Source organism: Alosa pseudoharengus, unplaced genomic scaffold (assembly GCF_046254945.1).
Source record: "Alosa pseudoharengus isolate Yale_2024_CS ecotype anadromous, Long Island Sound unplaced genomic scaffold, YU_APseudo_1.1 YU_APseudo_1.1_scf_13, whole genome shotgun sequence".
Lineage (NCBI taxonomy): Eukaryota > Metazoa > Chordata > Actinopteri > Clupeiformes > Clupeidae > Alosa > Alosa pseudoharengus.
This window is the reverse complement of record NW_027468598.1, coordinates 13,798,240-13,815,427: the sequence shown is the minus strand read 5'-3', so window position 1 is coordinate 13,815,427 and position 17,188 is coordinate 13,798,240. Positions and strand designations below refer to the sequence as shown.

The following is a 17,188-nucleotide window of genomic DNA, read 5'->3' as shown; positions in this document are numbered from 1 at the left end:
TCTGAACTCTGTGTCTTTGCATACACAGCTCAAATTGTGAACAAGCAATATCCAACAAATAATTTGAAGTTCTATGAGAGTTTTATGAAGTGCTGGCAATAACATCAGAAATCACCTGATGAGAACTTTGTGAACTCTATGAACATTTGAACGAGTGAATAAAGAATAGAAATAATTATCCCAGAAAGTCCCAGAAATATGACTTGAATAGAAGTTAGTTAGTTATTAACAATTAATTGATAAACTTTTAGAATACTTTGAGCACTGATGCAGTCAGCATAGGCCTCTTACATTGTTTGCAGGTAAGCCTACATTTCATTCCGTTTTCGATGGCAAACGCGAAACAGCGCCAAAACAACCACCAGTGGACAAAAAGAGTATTACATGTGTACTCGCCATAGATAATGAATGGGGGAAATTACGGAGGTCATAGTTTGACGATGTCGTACTCCCGTGCGGGCCAGATGCTATATACCACGGACATGTTTTGGGGGGCCACCCAAAATGAGGTGGCGGGCCGTATTCGGCCCGTGGGCCATAATTTGGGGACCACTGGTATACACCCATGCACACACACACACAACACACACACACATTGACATATTATATACACCTATGCACACGCATTGACATACAGTATACACACACACACACACACACACACACACACACACACACATTGACATATAGTATACATCCGTGCACACACACACACACACGGACTACTGCTGTTAACGCTATAACACAATCCAGTAGAAGTGAAAACAATGTGCTTCGATAGAAGACCGAATGCGACTGGCTGAGAGAAGAATCACAGTAATCCCTGTGAACTCGGCACAACGCCGTTCAAACTGATTTTTCCTGGAATCACAGCTGCATTTTAAAGTTACACACACACACATACACACACACACACACATACAGTACACACCAATGCACACTCACACACATACATATACACCCCCTCACACAGCCATTTCAATTCTTGATAAGTAGGATATACATTGTGACAAGATATGCCAATTTAGTTTAAAACCACAGCAGCAAAAGTATAATGTGCACATCAGGATCAAATGCACTATCCATGACAGACAGAGAAGCCAGCCAAGTACATACAAATACAAGCATGGATGTGCATGCACACACACATACAGATCCACATAAACATAAATGCATATGTTTAGAAAAAGAGGATTTGACTTAGTCACACTATTTGCCACACTGTTATAGTTAGCCACCACAGATCAGTATGCATGCCCTTGTCACATATGTTTGGTTCACATACAGTTAAGAACAAAATTATTCATACCCCTGGCAAATATTGATGTAATGTTGATTTTCTCTTGACCAATATGTTTGTTCTGACTGAAAAATAATCAGTGGAAACATCTTTATTTGCATTCACAGCACTCAAAATGGTTCTTGTAATACCTACCAAGCCTCTCCATGTCTCCACAATGATTCTAGACCGCATCTTTTTAGCAGCAATCCAGGTTTTGAGGCAGGAACGATTCTTTGCCATCACACTGGCATTGTACTCACTTTTTTGACGGATTGAGGTCTGGACTCTGGCTGGGTCACTCTAAAATGTTGACATTGTTTTCAGTTAATCATGTCTTGTCTTGTTTGGCTGTATGTTTTGGATCATTGTATAGTTTAATAGAAAGGAAAAGATCAGGTAGTGTGCTGAGAGACCTGCCCCAATAGGCGGCATTGAACCATTAAACCACACAATGATCCAAAACATACAGCCAAACAAGATAATAAATGGCTAACAGAGAAAAATATCAACATTTTAGAGAGGCCCAGCCAGAGTCCAGACCTCAATTTGTCAAAAAAGTGAGCACAAGGCCAGAGTGATGGCAAAGAATCATTCCTGCCTCAAAACCTGGATTGCTGCTAAAAAGATGCGGTCTAGAATCATTGTGGATACATGGTAGGTATTATAATAACCATTTTGAGAGCTGTGATGGCAAATACAATTGATTATTTAAAAAGGGTATGAATATATTTTCATAAAAATGTTAAAAATATGAAAACACTTCTTTTTCTGATTCCATGTTTCTACCACATTGTCTAGCAACCTTTTGGCATGTGGCAGTGTCATTTTCAGTCACAACAAACACATTGATAAAGAGAAAATCAACATTAAATCAATATTTGCCAGGGGTATGAATAATTTTGTTCATGTATGTGCACACACAGGTGCAGCAAATGGTCCAAAAAAAGATCACACACACACACACACACACACATGCATGCATGGAAACATGCATGCATGGAAACAAACATAAATAACACCTCTCATTGTTTGGTGTTGGCAGTCTGAGCAGTCATCTATCATGGCAGACATGTCTCATGTTGCAAAGAGGCCGGCTGTTCTAGGAGATTGGGAGAGATGGCGAAGTCAAAGGCTTGGACGCCCTCCACGTCTGCTCACACAGGGTGTTCTCTGTGGGCCCGTCGGCCTGGCTTACTCACTTACTTACTCACATGCTCTCTCCCTCTCTCCCTATCTCTCTCTCTTTCTCTCTGTTTCTCTCTCTCTCTCTCTCTCTCTCTCTCTCTCTCTCCATAGTCGAGCTTCAAGGAGACCTACATGTATGACTTCTTTAAATCATTCCAAGAAGATCAGTGTATAGAGAAAGTGAAAAAGGTAGAACACTGCTTTCTATGTATTTTTTTACCATTATTTATTTGCATTGCACACTGTAAAGCACTTTGCCTTGCACATCAGGATGTGATAGAAATAAAAAATAACTTTGATCTTGACCTAATGTCTTCCCCTCTGTCTGCAGTTCTTAGATGACATCTCCTCCAATGTGAGCAAGGAGTCCAGTGGGCTGGAGGATTCGCTGGTCCTTAAGGAGGGGTAAGTGGCCCAGAGGAGAGCTAAGAAGTCAATGCACATTATTAACATCAATCATTATGTTAGAAACAGGTTATAGATAGCTTTAGGAATAACTGTACAACTGTCTTTGTTTGTGATTGCATGCACTAATGTTTCTCTCTGTGTGTGTGTGTGTGTGTGTGTGTGTGTGTGTGTGTGTGTGTGTGTGTGTGTGTGTGTGTTTAGGGAAGTGCACAAGCGAGCACAGGGAAGGAAGCGGCTGGGAAAGAAGAACTTCAAGAAGCGCTGGCTCCGCGTGACCAACCGGGAGCTGTCCTATCACAAGCATCGAGGTAAAGCAACCCCCCGCCCACCTCACCCCCAGACAGCCAATCAAATTGCTCTCTGGCGTTCCATCATCATGACACTGCATACGACACTGGCCTTCTTCCTCCTGGGCTCAGATGGGAATTTACAACACTCGTCACGGCTACTACTGCATGCTGCTAGCACAAGGAAACATGATGGACAGAACACATCAGTGTTGTGGTTAGGTTAGGATTGGAGGCTAGGGTTAGGTTTGGGGTTGGCAGCAGAGAGAGAAAGAGAGAGAGAGAGAGAGAGAGAGAGAGGGAGAGAGCGCAGGAGAGCAAGCTTAAGTAAACAGCTCCATCACCTAATACTGCTGAGAAAGTCTTGCCTGATGGCACTGTAGTCATTCAGCCATGTGTTTCTCAGTGTGGTCGATAGAGATGACCGGAACTCTGATGGGAGCAGATGGAAGAGAAATAAAAACTGAAAAGAGAGCAATAGGTGAAAAGCGAGAAGCGAGAGGACAGGCCAGCCCACGGGAGAACGTGTTCTGAAATGATACTCGCGGAAACCAAAGGGGCGAGCTCGTTATTTACGATTATTAGCGCAACCCCAGCTCGCATGGACTGCGCTCACTGCCGAGGCGTTAAGCCCAGCTGTGGTTCTGGGCCGCCATTCAGGCCTGCTGGCCCGGGAGAGAAGACAGGCACTGCAGGCTAAACTGGCGGACCTGATTGAAGTGCACACACACAAACACACACAAACACACACACACACACACACACACTGCTAACTGCCTCCTGGCCACGTCGCCTGTAAGTCAATACCTGCCACTGTGGCCAGTAAGATGAGATGACTGACCTATCACTGCTCCCACCTCCAGCAGAAACACACACACAAAAACATATAACACACACTTTCACACAAGACGATTTTCATATACATTGTAATGGGACTTTGAGCCAAAATGGCCACTGCTACGGCCTCATTATGGCTCATTATTGTCCGTTAACCTTGTGGCTTCCCTCCAGCCATGGTATGCTGGCTCCTAGGCGCTCAGGGGCTCCATTACCTCTGAGCTCTTTTTTTACATGACCACGCTCTCATTCTCTCTCTTCTTTCCTTCTTTAATGTTTACAACATGTGCTCTCCTCTCCTTGCCAGTGTTTATGCTCTCTCTCTCTCTCTCGCTATCTACCTCTCTATATCTTTCTCTCCAACGGCCTTCTCTCGCTCTCTCTCCATCACTCCCTCCAACCATTTTTTTGTTGGTGTATTTATTTGGTTATTAATATGACTTTCATTCATGAAAATATTATGGACTAGCCTCTGGTTATTTGACCCCTTGTATGGTGGACACAACACTAGGGTGACTTTAAAATGCAGCTGTGATTCCAGGAAAAATCAGTTTGAACGGCGTTGTGCCGAGTTCACAGGGATTACTGTGATTCTTCTCTCAGCCAGTCGCATTCGGTCTTCTATCGAAGCACATCTTTGTTTTCACTTCTACTGGATTGTGTTATAGTGTTAACAGCAGTACTCCGTGTGTGTGTGTGTGTGTTAAATGTGTTCAAGTGGTGAAAGCTCTGCTTGCACAATGGGTGTGTATCTGTGTGAGAGAGGGAGGGTGTGTGTGTGTGAGAGAGAGGAGGAGAGAGAGAGAGAGAGAGAGAGACAGCACACACCATTATCTTAAGTGATGAATGTTCTGCTTACACAATGTGTGTGTATCTGTATCTGTGCTGTATTTACAGAGAGTGTACAGAATAAATGTGTGTGTGTTTGTTAGTGAGTGTGTGTTCACGCTTCTGTTGCGTGTTTTTGTGTATGCATTCTGCTTCTGCCATGTGCGTGTGTGTGTGTGTGTGTGTGTCTGTGTGTTTTTACAGTCTCTGTGGGTGAGCGTCTCTGTTAAGTGCCTGTGTGTGTTTTAATGAGAGACTGGGGCTGGGTTGAGCTGCAGTGCTTTCCCAGAGAGCTGCACACCAGATTGCCCTCAGCCCCAAACATCATAATGGGGTATTGGGCCAAACCCAATCCTGACCAGAGATGGAGAGATAGACACAAAGAGAGAAAGAGAAAAAGAGAACGAGACACAAAGAGAAAGAGTGAAGGGGGGGAATTCAGGATAGAGTAATCAGCCTTCAGGTTTTCGTCCAAGTTTTCCTTCATGGTCGGAATCCTTCCCCTTTACTCATCCCGCCACACCTGCTCGTTGTTGTGGTCAGTGCCATGTTCCCGGTGACTAGCCTCTCTTATCATATCCCCCGAATCACCCTGACCACGGTGTAGCCTTTCTTCTCTCCGTGTTTAGGGGCTCATCTCTCTCACCGCTGTCGACGCGGTCGTCTTGTCGGGGAGATGGATGGGGCTCAGGTTAGAGTTGAAAGGGATTACTCACTCATGGCTGTCCTCCGAGGGTCTGTTTTGGGTTAGGCTGCTGTTTAAACGCGAGGAGGGGGTATGCGTGGAGCGGGTCTGTCGAGGCCAGATAGGGTGAGTGTTGATATTGGTTGTTGTTTTTATTTCCAGGGAAAGGCCTGAACTGAAGGTTTGAATAAAGAAATAGCCGGGCTATCAACAGCAGGGTTCCCAGTCAGGCAGCTGGGTATTACGCAGCTTTATGTTGAGTATGTTGGGTTCAGCTATAAAACGATAACAGTTTTTTTAACGCACACACACACATCAAACAATGCCATCAATAACCATGTTTCCAATGGGCTGCAATACCTGAGTGAGTGTTTTCCCCTCTTTATTTGCCTTTGATTATGCATGCAAGTTCAGCATGGCGTGTAGGCCAACTCAAAAAGCAAAGCCATCTCAAATAAAAAATAAATAGCTGTGCAAATGAAATCAGTATATTCATAAAAGCACGTGGGTCCCAATTCCACCACAAAGAAATACGAAGGGAGGCTGAAGCCCAAACGGCCGGAGTTGAAAGACTTCAACTGGAGACTGAAAGACTTTGAAGATTGTTAATCTCACTCGAGCCTGCCGAGGACAGGTCAGCAGCCAGCCCGCATCTGAGGCCCACTGCAATGGTCAACAACAAGAAGACATACGTTTACATAGCACTGCAATGAAAAAGGAATCCCACTTCAACCACCCCATATATGTAGCACCCTCCTGGGTGATGCATGACAGTAAAAGAAAAAACACACCCAGTCCTTCTTTGTAGTGGCATGCTAAGAACAGTAGTTGCAGAAGTAGTAGTATGTAGTAGTATGCTAGTAGTACTAGTAGCAGTTGTAGTATGCTAGTGGTGGTAGTAGTAATAGTAGTATGCTAGCAGTAGAAGTAGTAGTAGTAGAGTATGCTAGGGTGCTGCTGCTCTTCACACTCATATTTATGTTGCTTGATGTGTCCTGATCTGGAGTTGCTGGAGCTCTGCTAGGTTCTCTCTGTGTGGTGACCAAGGGCAGACCCATCCTCTAGATGGACCGAGGCTGGACAAGGCTAGTCGACAGGCCCTGGAGATAACGTCCACCAACAGTCAGGGAACATAAACCAAACGCTGACATTCGAAACCCAACGAGAGAGTATGGTTTGGGGGGAGGCGGTGGGGGTCCAGGAAAGGTGAAAAAAGATGTCACGGGTGTTATCACCACGCGGAACGAGCTGTCTCTGACTGTCCACAGTCTCCTGGACTTAATGGCTTCCGACCATGTCAGGCCGTCAGCTCGGCTCGGGACATCTCGCTCAGTCTGCAGTCCGCAGTCACCTCAGCTCCCTCTGTTAGCGGTCAAGGTCTGGCCCTCATCATGGTGTTTTTCTTCTCCCCTCCTCCCCTCCCAGAGCATGGGGGTTTGACTGGGCCGCCAGCTCTACTGCTGTTAATAGCAGCACAGTCAGGGAGAGAGGGAGGAATCCTGGGCAGTGCTGCATTTCTACAATGTTGTAAAACACACCCACACAAACACACACGCAAACACACACACACACATATCTTTGCTGTTCTCACAAGCCAGGCCAAAACACACATGCGGTCATTTAATTGTACACACACACACTTACACGTACATGCGCGGATTGGGGGGTTTACATCCCTCACATTACACCACTTAGACCACTCACCACACAAACAAACACAGGTGTGTACACACACAAACATAAGCACAGGTGTGTACACACACATAAGCACTAATGTGCATCCACTTACAAAGCAGGTGTTTCAATGGAAGCATGGTTTTACTAATTGTTTTTGGATCATGTGCGTGTGTGTGTGTGCGCGTATGCGTATGCGTGTGTGAGCGTGTGTGTGCATGTGGGAGCCCAGACGTTGTATAACCCTCGTGCCACTCCCGCTGTGCTGAGTCTCTCTCTCCCCTGACGAGCCTGCGTGTGGTCTGCGATCTCGGCCAGACCCAACCTAAATGAGGTGCTTTGAGGAGAAGCAGCGCAGAGAGAAAAGGGCCACGACCAGTTGAGTGTTACCAATGCGCAGATTCACCATTTTCCATATTCATTAAGGCTAGTTTTGAAGGCAATATATATATTTATTCATCTTAATTAAGTTTTTTCTTTTTTTTAAAGTGTTGATTTCTATAATGTATGTCTTTCCCACTTTGACATTGAACACATTTATAGACACCGAAAACATAAACATTGACTTTATCCCACACACACACACACACACACTACTAATATGACCTATGTAGTCTATCCCACCTCACCCATAGTTCTATTAAATAGCAGAAACCAGAGCATCACTGCCTTTTGTTTCAGCTGGTCTGGAACAGTTGATCCTGTAAGCAGGGGTGTGTTCTGCTCCTCTCCGCCCCCCTCTAGGGTGTTCATAGCTTACAGGTGTTGAGTGTTGTGTGCCTGTGACGTTTCTGTGCTGGGGATGATCTTAAAGGAAGTCCATGATTAGTGAGAGTGAGGGAATGTCCTGTCTGTCTGTCCACCCCGCCCGGTCTCCTGTGGGGTGACATACACCAACTGACTCAGAGCCATCGCTCGACAGCTCGCCACCGTGACAACGTGAAGACATGAGAAACACACCGTTTACCAGGAGAGGTCCCATGCTTAAGTGTGTGTGAGTGAGTGATTGTGTTGGATATTGTTACCAGTTACAGTTTTTCTCTGCTAAAAGAAAGGCTATGTTGCCCTGAGAGAGAGGGACTGAGAGAATGATGGATAGAGAGAGGTGGGGAGAGAGAGATGAATATATGGATGAGAAGAGTAGGAACTGATGGATAGAGAGAGAGAGAAAGAGAGACTTGACTTTTAAAACCCCTTTTATTGAACCCACATCACCACATAAATGCCAGGATCCCATCAGCAATGGAGATCAGACCCTTCTGTGAGAAAAGAGTCATATTGTCTGAAACTTTAAAGAAAGCATACTCAACCCTAACCCTTGACTCCACCAAAGCTTTAAACATGTTAACAATCTGCCCCTCCCCCTCCATCCGATTACCCTTCCATATGGTTAGTTTTATTACCAGCCGATTACCCTTCCATATGGTTAGTTAATTCATGAAGGTGCACAGTTCCTTTTTGTTTTTTGTGTGTTTGACCCCAAAGATGAACAGTTGTTTTGAAAAAGTGAACCCCAACCTTTGCAACACTCCCTCCAACAGCTGAGAGAGAGAAAGAGAGAGAGAGAGAAAGAGAGTGAGAGAATGAGAATGAGAGGAAGGCATAGTGGTGAGGATGAACTGACAAACTTAAGTGCGTGAGAACAGTGAAGTTTTACAAGGACAGAGATGACCAAATCAATATTTTATTATAGTATGTGTGTGTTTGTACATGCCTGTGTTTGTGTGTGTGTGTGTGTGTGTGTGTTTGTTTGGGTGGTGGTGTGGATAGGGAGGGACGTAACCCTTAGTCCCCCAAGTGTCCGCACGCATCTGTGTTTTAATTGTGTTTTGGCCTGGCTTGTGAGAACAGCAAAGATGTGTGCACGTGTGTGTGTGCTTGTGTGCTTGTGTATGTTGGAGCAAAGCAAAGGTGTGTGTGTGTGTGTGTGTGTGTGTGTGTGTGTGTGTGTGTGTGTGTGTGTGTGTGTGTGTGTGTGTGTGTGTGTGTGTGTGCTTGTGTATGTGTGTATGTTGGAGCAAATACACATCTATACATGCGAGTGTGTGAGCCTTGGTTTGAACTGTGTGTGTGTGTGTGTTTGTGTGTGTGTTTTGGCCCTGCTGCTGTGAAAAGCTGAGCTATTTGTCTGAGAGAGGCATCATGTACAGAGAAAGCACTCAGTAAACACGCAGTTGTTTGAGTTGGAGAGCGACACTCAGTCTCTACAGAACAGGCTGTTAGACGGGGGGGTCGTAGGGGATAGGGGTCAAGGGTCACTGTCTGGTGCAAGCACTTCACTATTAAAAAGGCCATCTAGGGTAAATGGACGCAATGGGGAATTCCATTCTCACACAAGCCAGGCCATAAGCAAACATTCACACACTCCCACTTGCACACCATAACATGCACACACACACACACACTCACAAACACACACACACACACTCACACACACTCAAGCTGGGTTTTGTGTGTTACAGGGAAGGAGGCCTTGTTTGTGATTTCGGTCAAGAGCATCCTGGGAGTGGAGAAGGTGGACGAGAGTGCCTTCAACCGCAAAAACGTAAGACATACAAACACGCGCGCACACACACACACACACACACACACGCACACACACATTGGGAAGAACATTGAAATGAAAAACAATGGAAAAACAAGCTAGTCAAGCACAGATGGAAGACAGGATGCTGGCGCAGGAGGGGTCTAGCTCAGATGGTTGCAACATGAATATCAATATGAATATGATGACAACAGTGTTGTCAATGTTTCGCTATCAATGACTCACTTATGGACTTGATGGAGGAGGGACAACCCAAAGCCTTCAATATAGCTCTGCGGACCCAGTCTGCCCACGATGCCAGCGCCAGCTCTATGGCCTGTCCTTTCTGCACCAAAATCTTGCTGACCGCACGGAATCTTCTGTATTGACTGCACATGTGCACCCAAGTTTTCAAGCCCTGGCTCACACGTTCAAAGAAAACAGGATCTGTTTACGTAAAATGTTGTTTTAGGAAATACTGTCATGCAACGGGATCAGAACGCAGATGCATATTTTCATTTGAGTGTTTGCTTCCTGGGATTAAAACTACGGGAGACCACCTCGTAAAAAACGAGAAGTCTCATGCTTCACTGAATTTCATTTTGAATTGCTATTTTAAGCCGGTTGTGAAAAGGGCAGAGACAATGCAAAAGATTCTGTTTGGGACAGCATGTGCTTCTGTAAGACATATCTGCGACGGCAAAAAGGATTAGCCTATACTTTGTGCGCACAACCATATGACTATACGATACTATATAAATGGCATGACTGTATCCGCAGGTGTATACCCAGACCTAAATGTTACATATAGATGAGAGTGGCATAATCTGTTCCATGTTTTAAAATGTGTGTGAATCTGTGTGTGTGTGTGTGTGTGTGCTCTGTGTCTCAGATGTTCCAGGTGATCCACTCGGAGAAGCCTCTATACGTGCAGGCTGGGAACTGCGTGGAGGCGAGCGAGTGGATCGAGATGCTGAGCCAGGTGAGCCGCTGCAACCCGGAGCGCCTGAGCACCTACCACCCGTCGGCCTACGTCACCGGCACCTGGCTCTGCTGCCGCGCCACCAGTGAGACCCAGCCTGGCTGCAAGCCCTGCACCATGTGAGTTTGGCGCACACACATACACACACACACACACACACACACACACACACACACACACGCAAACACACACACAAACACAGAGGTATAGACACGCAGCTCACATATACACAAACGCTCATGCACGCAAACACACACACACACAAAGAGGGAGGGACATGCACTGGCAGCTCACACACACACACACACACACACACACACACACACACACATACATACATACACACACACACACACACACACACACACACACACACACTGTATAGGCACACAAAATCACACATAATCACATAAAATACACATATGCCAAGTCTACACTAAGTGCAGTAGTTGTGTAAGGAGCAGATGTTGGCACCAGTGGGATGTATTGTGACAGGACCTTCTCATGTCAGCAGTATACCAACAGTGTTAGAGATCAAAAAGATAATTTGAAACATGAGCCCGTTGGCTGGCGTGAGTTCTGATGCTGCCCAGTCCAACTGGTCCGTGTGTCGGCAGCGGAAGCATCGTCTGCTAACCAGGGTATCTCTGTCTGTCGTGTGCCAGGAGCATGCCGGTCAACATCCAGCTGGACATTGACTGTGACCGTGAGACAGAGCGAATCTTCTCCATGCTCACCGCCAACCTGACCAAGCTGCAGAAGATGGAAGGCAAGGGGCACTTTTATTATCTCTCCCTCATATGCTTCTCTTTCTCTCTCTCTCTCTATCTAGCTCTCTTTCTCTATCACTTTCTCTGTCTCTCACCTCCTCTCATCACAGTTTGAAGAGGCCTTATACAAATTATAATACTGTGTGCGTGTGTGTGTGTGTGTGCGCGTGTGTGTGTGTGTGTCTGTGTGCGTGTGTGTGTGTGTGTGCGCGTGCGTTTCCTCCTCTCCTCCAGACGCCTGTGCCAGTCTCTCTGTGTACCTGGGCCAGCAGAAGGAGCAGGAGGAGTACTCGCTCTTCACCATACAGGACCCCAAGGAGACGTTCGGCACCATCCAGCACATCCGCACCGTGCTGGAGGAGCTGCAGGCCCACCACGACACACACGGGGCCCTCGCCGACGAGCCCGGCTCCATGTAAGATATACACACACACACACACACATACACACACACGTGCACACGCATGCACACACACACACACACACACACACACCATTCTGCTCTAGTGTTTATGTGAGAGTATACAATACATATTATAATATTATAATTATAATAATAAATATAATAATGATACTTCCTGGGCACTGTCCAGACAGCTAACACTGAACTGCAAAGTCAGCACTATTTCCCAATGACTGGTGGTTGGGAGATTCCCTGCTGCTGTTAAACTAACACCCAGGTTACTGTGCCAAGTAGGACTATACACACACAAGTCTATATATACATGTGTGTGTGTGTGTGTGTGTGTGTGTAAGTAAGGGATTTAGCAAACAAATTGTTATTTATGTCTCCATGTTATTGACCAACCCACAGTACTTACAGTTTTTTTCCATTGTTTTAGTCCACAATTTTGCAAACTGTTGTGGCTTTTTCAAAATACTTAACCCAATTCGCAAAACCACACATCCAAATTGCAAAATACCTCATATATCCTGCAAAATGAAGCACTGCAACCAAAACTACATATAGCATTATTAAAACTTTTGCACAAAATGACACACACTTCATTCATATTACCTGATTTTTGTCTAACCAACTACACACTGTTGGGCATAATGAAAAGCACTCTCATCTAGGGATGTAACGATTATAATGGTAAACCGCGATAAAAATGTTGACGATAACAATTACCGTTTTCATTTCAAATATCATGATTATCACAGTTGATTACCGCGGTGTGGAAATCGTGTGTTTAATCCTTCCCAGCTTCATCCGAGCCTGCTTTTGACATACAGTAGGCTACACCTGATTTTAAAAGGCGGAACTTTTCCACCGCACAATGTGCACTGTACCATGTAGCCACTCTGCGTCTTTTTATGTTCGCGTCCACATTAAATTCTTTCCACTCACGTTATCAGGAGAATACAGTAGCCTAAAGTTTTATTTTGAACGTCTCACTCATTGCATCCAAATAACAGAAATAGCAAACTCCAAGTTATGGTAGGATAAGTTACGCTATAAGCACATAGCAAATTAAACATGAAGAAAAAAGTGAACGGGACACTTTTTGAAACTATTTCAGCTTGTGTAGGCCTATCAGTGCTTTCTGAACATATTGAACACACTTTTAGAAATACCGTGATAATACCGAAAACCGTGATAATTTTGGTCACTATAACCGTGAGGTTAAATTTTCATACCGTTACATCCCTACTCTCATCTTTAGTATGCTTTGCCATAATACTAAAATAGTTAAAATTGTACAAAATTCTTCAGATTGTTCACATGCACAGAACTATTTGCAGATACACACATGCTGTTGAAACATTTTTTTTTTATTTTCACCAAACAAGTCAGTGCAACATATGCACATACATTAGCTCATGTAGTGTCATTTTGAATGGCAGGGTTTTAAAATGGCAAACGTGACTTTATGTCAGATTGTTGTGTCTTATGCAGAGAACCGGGTTCAGTGCATTTAAAAAGTGCCATTTTGAATTGAAAAATGTGTGTAAAGCAGAAAATGTGTTTAGACTTTTGGATACTTGAGAAGAGGTTTTGCTCTCTGTGTGTCAGTTTAAATAACTGTGCTATGCGTGTCATGTTAGTGTGCTAGCAATTGGAAAAAACTGTAACGGTATGTGTAGAAATGTAATTCTAACAGAGTGGAACGGGGACACCTTGTGACGTGTTTTGTGTTTGTTGACATTCCAGGGAGAACCCTATAGTGGGGAAGACGTCCTAACGGTGTCTGTGGACAGTGAAAGAGAACATGGTCTGCACTGAGACCTCCACACCAGCAGGGGAGGCTGCTCGTCCACACACAGACGAGGTGGAGTCGCAGCAAGGGACGAGAGTGAGGACCACAGCACCTCACCACTCTTGCCTCACTTGCCCCCCCACCACCACCACCCACCCACTCCACAATGCCAAGTGGCCATGGCCAATCAATTGAGGCTGTGTTGATCAGCTGACCTGTCATCATCCTATCACCAATCAAGGGCTTGGGTTTGGTTGATTTTTTATATTAATTTTCTTTCCCATTTTAGACAATTGAACAAGCTAAAATGTTTCCCACTAGTGCCTCGATCCAGCTATCAATGGCCAACTCTCTTATCAGAGAATGCTCTCCTGCGGTGGAGAGCAGAGCCTGTTGGTTTTGGACACATTCTATGTGCTGTGAACATGCGGGAGAGAAAAGAAAAGTGACAGACATCACTCGGTCAGTCAATCTGTGTGATGAAGGCTGCTAAATCTCAACTGTTTTTTTATTTTTTTCTTCAGTTTGTCTTTTGGAAAAATCTCACCTTCTGAGCAATCATCGAGACCTCAGCTCTCCGGTCACCTCTCCTTCAGGGCCTTGATATCTCGGGTACTGCACTCAGAGAGAGCATTCCTCCATATCGGCCATTCCTCTGTCCCTAAACACTCTCTTTCTTTTCTGCTCTGTACTTCTCTTTTGTCTCTCTATTGCTCTATTCACTTTCTCTCTTTCTATTCTCTTTTTCTTTTCTATTCTCTCTCTCTCTATGAGGATGCCGTTGGTCTGCCTTAAGTTCTGGTTGGATGTATTCCCCTGCTCCAGCCTCCTCTGGCTTAGGGAATTATGCTCAAGCACTTTAGACATTTGGAACGTTCCAGATGAAATCATTTAGATACGTGGTATCAACCTGCTCCCTCTACGGATCAGTTTTAATGATCATCAGTCGCTTGTGTAAGTCTTGTATATTGACATTTGTACGTCTGTAGATTTTTTTTTTTTTTTTTTTTAAGAATGAAATATTAGCTATTTTTCTTATGCCAAAGATGACCATTTCGTGGGGTTGACAACTTGAGAAAAAGATTTTAAAGTGTATTTTAAATACCGACATTCTGAAGAAAAAAGATTATCCATATCCAGTGATGTGCTCCATTCTTGTGTTTATTTGTTTTGTCCTTATTTTTCCATAAACATGTTTTTTTGTTCAGTGAACTGTCATTCATAACAGAGCTGAATCATTAATCTGGCCTTCATGTTCAAATCATGTTTTTTTTTTTTAGTTTGTTTGGTTGGTTGTTTATTAAAGAATGGCTTCAAAGGTTCGTTTTACACTCCCAGGTAAATATATGAATAATAAGGTGTGGTGTGAGAACAGCATGTGACATGGCTCTGGTAGACAGCAAAGATTCTAGAACGGAGCTCCACTCTAGAATCTTTTGATGTCATTTTGAATCTATGATGTCATAACCCTGCCAGTCACACATTTTTAGGGTTCTGATTGGTCCCGTTGTCACCTTCTGCATGGAAACTCAACTGAACTCAACTTCCTTTTTTTGGAATCAAACTCAAAATGGCAGTTAAACACAGTTAAATCTAGTGACTTTGCCTTTTTAAGAAAAAAGAAAAAATGTGTCTGTTGTCTTATACAGTTCTATTTTTACACTCTTTGATCATTTCATCCGCACCCATCGACTGGTCTAGTTTTACTATTGATGAGTGGCAGAAATATGTATCAAAGTGGAATAAGTCGTGTACCACACCATAGCACAGGGTCTATAATGCTTCTCCCATGTTGTTGCTTGAGGCGGAAAAAAAAGTCTGGTCCATCAACTATTTCTGTGTGCTTCTTCATTGTATTTAATGTTTTTTTTTTGTTTGTTTAGATGTCTTATTTTTTTTCTTTCCTTTTTAGAAGATCTGTATGTTTTAACACACACTGTGAGCTGATCACTTTGTAAAACGTGTTACTTTGATGGTACCTTTTTTAAGTGAATAAATAATTTTAACACTCACTCCTGGACTTCAGTAGTACTCCCTCTCATGTCATACCCCCTTACTCCTTTAGTGGCGCCAGAGAAGAACCATGGGAGAACTTTTAGAACCTAGACTGCAATTAGAATAAGGTGAGGTGATTTAATTTTCGGCTAGGTTTGCCCAGGTTGTTTTTGTTGCCGTTTTTGTAGCCTGGGCTATCCAAAGAGTTTTTTACAGCGTATTCAGGACACAGACAGCTAGCGGCTGGTTAGGTGATGTTTGCAGTAAGTGACATAAAATGTTTTAGCCTAAAAAACATCGCTTAGAGCACCTTTAAGTTGTTATGAGCAGCCTTCATTGCTTTGGAAATGAAAATGTGTAATGACATGTTGCTTTGACTGTGTGACTGTTTCAGTCGGCTTGGCATAAATGCTTGGAAAACAAATTATTGAAGACTCACCAATTCCATTCTACAAGGTCTAGTCTTTATATGCTTGTCCATATTCCAAATCACATTGACTACGGCCTACGTTAAAGAGCCCTCACCAATCTTATTTTAATAGTTAAAGCTGCAGTTGGCAAGATTTTTTTGATCATATTCACTGAAACCGACATTATGCTCCAACAGAACAACATAAATCAGCCGGTTGTAGAAAAAACTTAGCCTGACGTAGTCTCAGTTCTAGTCAGAATATGAGTCTGATACTGCTCCATTGGCACGTAATTATGGAGCGTGTTTCATACAGGGGGGGGGGGGGAATGCCTCCGCACTCAATTGGATAGACCTAACCAATCAGAGCAACAAAATAGCTTACCGTGAGGTGTAGGAAGAAAACACACAAACCATCCTTCTTCTCCTATATCCCAAATATCCCTCGAACAGGTGGTCAATCAGAGATTTCAAACGAACGAGGGAACATGTGGCAATGCAACAGCGATGTTTTCCCTTAATGAAAGAGTTTTCCCACATCTCAACTTTAGCCAAAGTTTTCAGAAATAATCGTTTTCAGTGATACAACCTCATTAACTCATTGAGTGCCAAAAACGTAATATTACGTTTTTCCTTCCCATGCGTTGAGTGCCAAAAACGTAATATTACGTTTTTAGCTTTTTTTTTTAATTACGAAACTAGACACTCTAACACACCTTATATGTGATTTTGGGAACTCTGTGATGATTGGAAATGAAATATATGACGATCGAAAACTCATGAAAACGCACAATCTGGACATTTTATCTGGACATTTTATCATAACTCGGTTGCCGCTTTGGGTCGAATCAGTGACGCATGCACGTCAGGTCAAAACCAGGCCATTTTCGTGGGTCTATCACTAGGTGGCAGTCTCGCCAGGTCTCGCTGATCACTTCCCGGAAAGTTTACACAAGTAAGTAACAGGCAACACTTCATATTCATATAAGTCACATAAGACGTTATATCTCCATTTCTAAAAAAAAACAGTGATTTTGATGAAAACTAGCCACTGTTTAGCTTGGGATTTTTCAGGAACAGAGGCGTGTAGAAATACACGGTTTGCACCCACCGAGAGCTTT

The 17,188-nt window shown here is 43.9% G+C and overlaps 1 protein-coding gene across 3 annotated transcripts in view; it reads left to right on the top strand.

Annotated features, from left to right (window-relative positions):
* rasa2 (RAS p21 protein activator 2) overlaps positions 1–15,675 on the top strand; it is a 53,585-nt gene extending 37,910 nt beyond the window's left edge. For all 3 annotated transcript variants that reach the window (XM_076282224.1, XM_076282225.1, XM_076282226.1), the window contains 8 exons: positions 2,579–2,656; positions 2,799–2,872; positions 3,077–3,183; positions 9,649–9,731; positions 10,603–10,811; positions 11,358–11,461; positions 11,697–11,877; positions 13,618–15,675. In XM_076282224.1, the coding sequence (XP_076138339.1) occupies positions 2,579–2,656; positions 2,799–2,872; positions 3,077–3,183; positions 9,649–9,731; positions 10,603–10,811; positions 11,358–11,461; positions 11,697–11,877; positions 13,618–13,648 (867 nt within the window). In that variant the 3' untranslated portion in view covers positions 13,649–15,675. The remainder of the gene's footprint in view (positions 1–2,578; positions 2,657–2,798; positions 2,873–3,076; positions 3,184–9,648; positions 9,732–10,602; positions 10,812–11,357; positions 11,462–11,696; positions 11,878–13,617) is intronic.
* Positions 15,676–17,188: the final 1,513 nt, after the last annotated feature.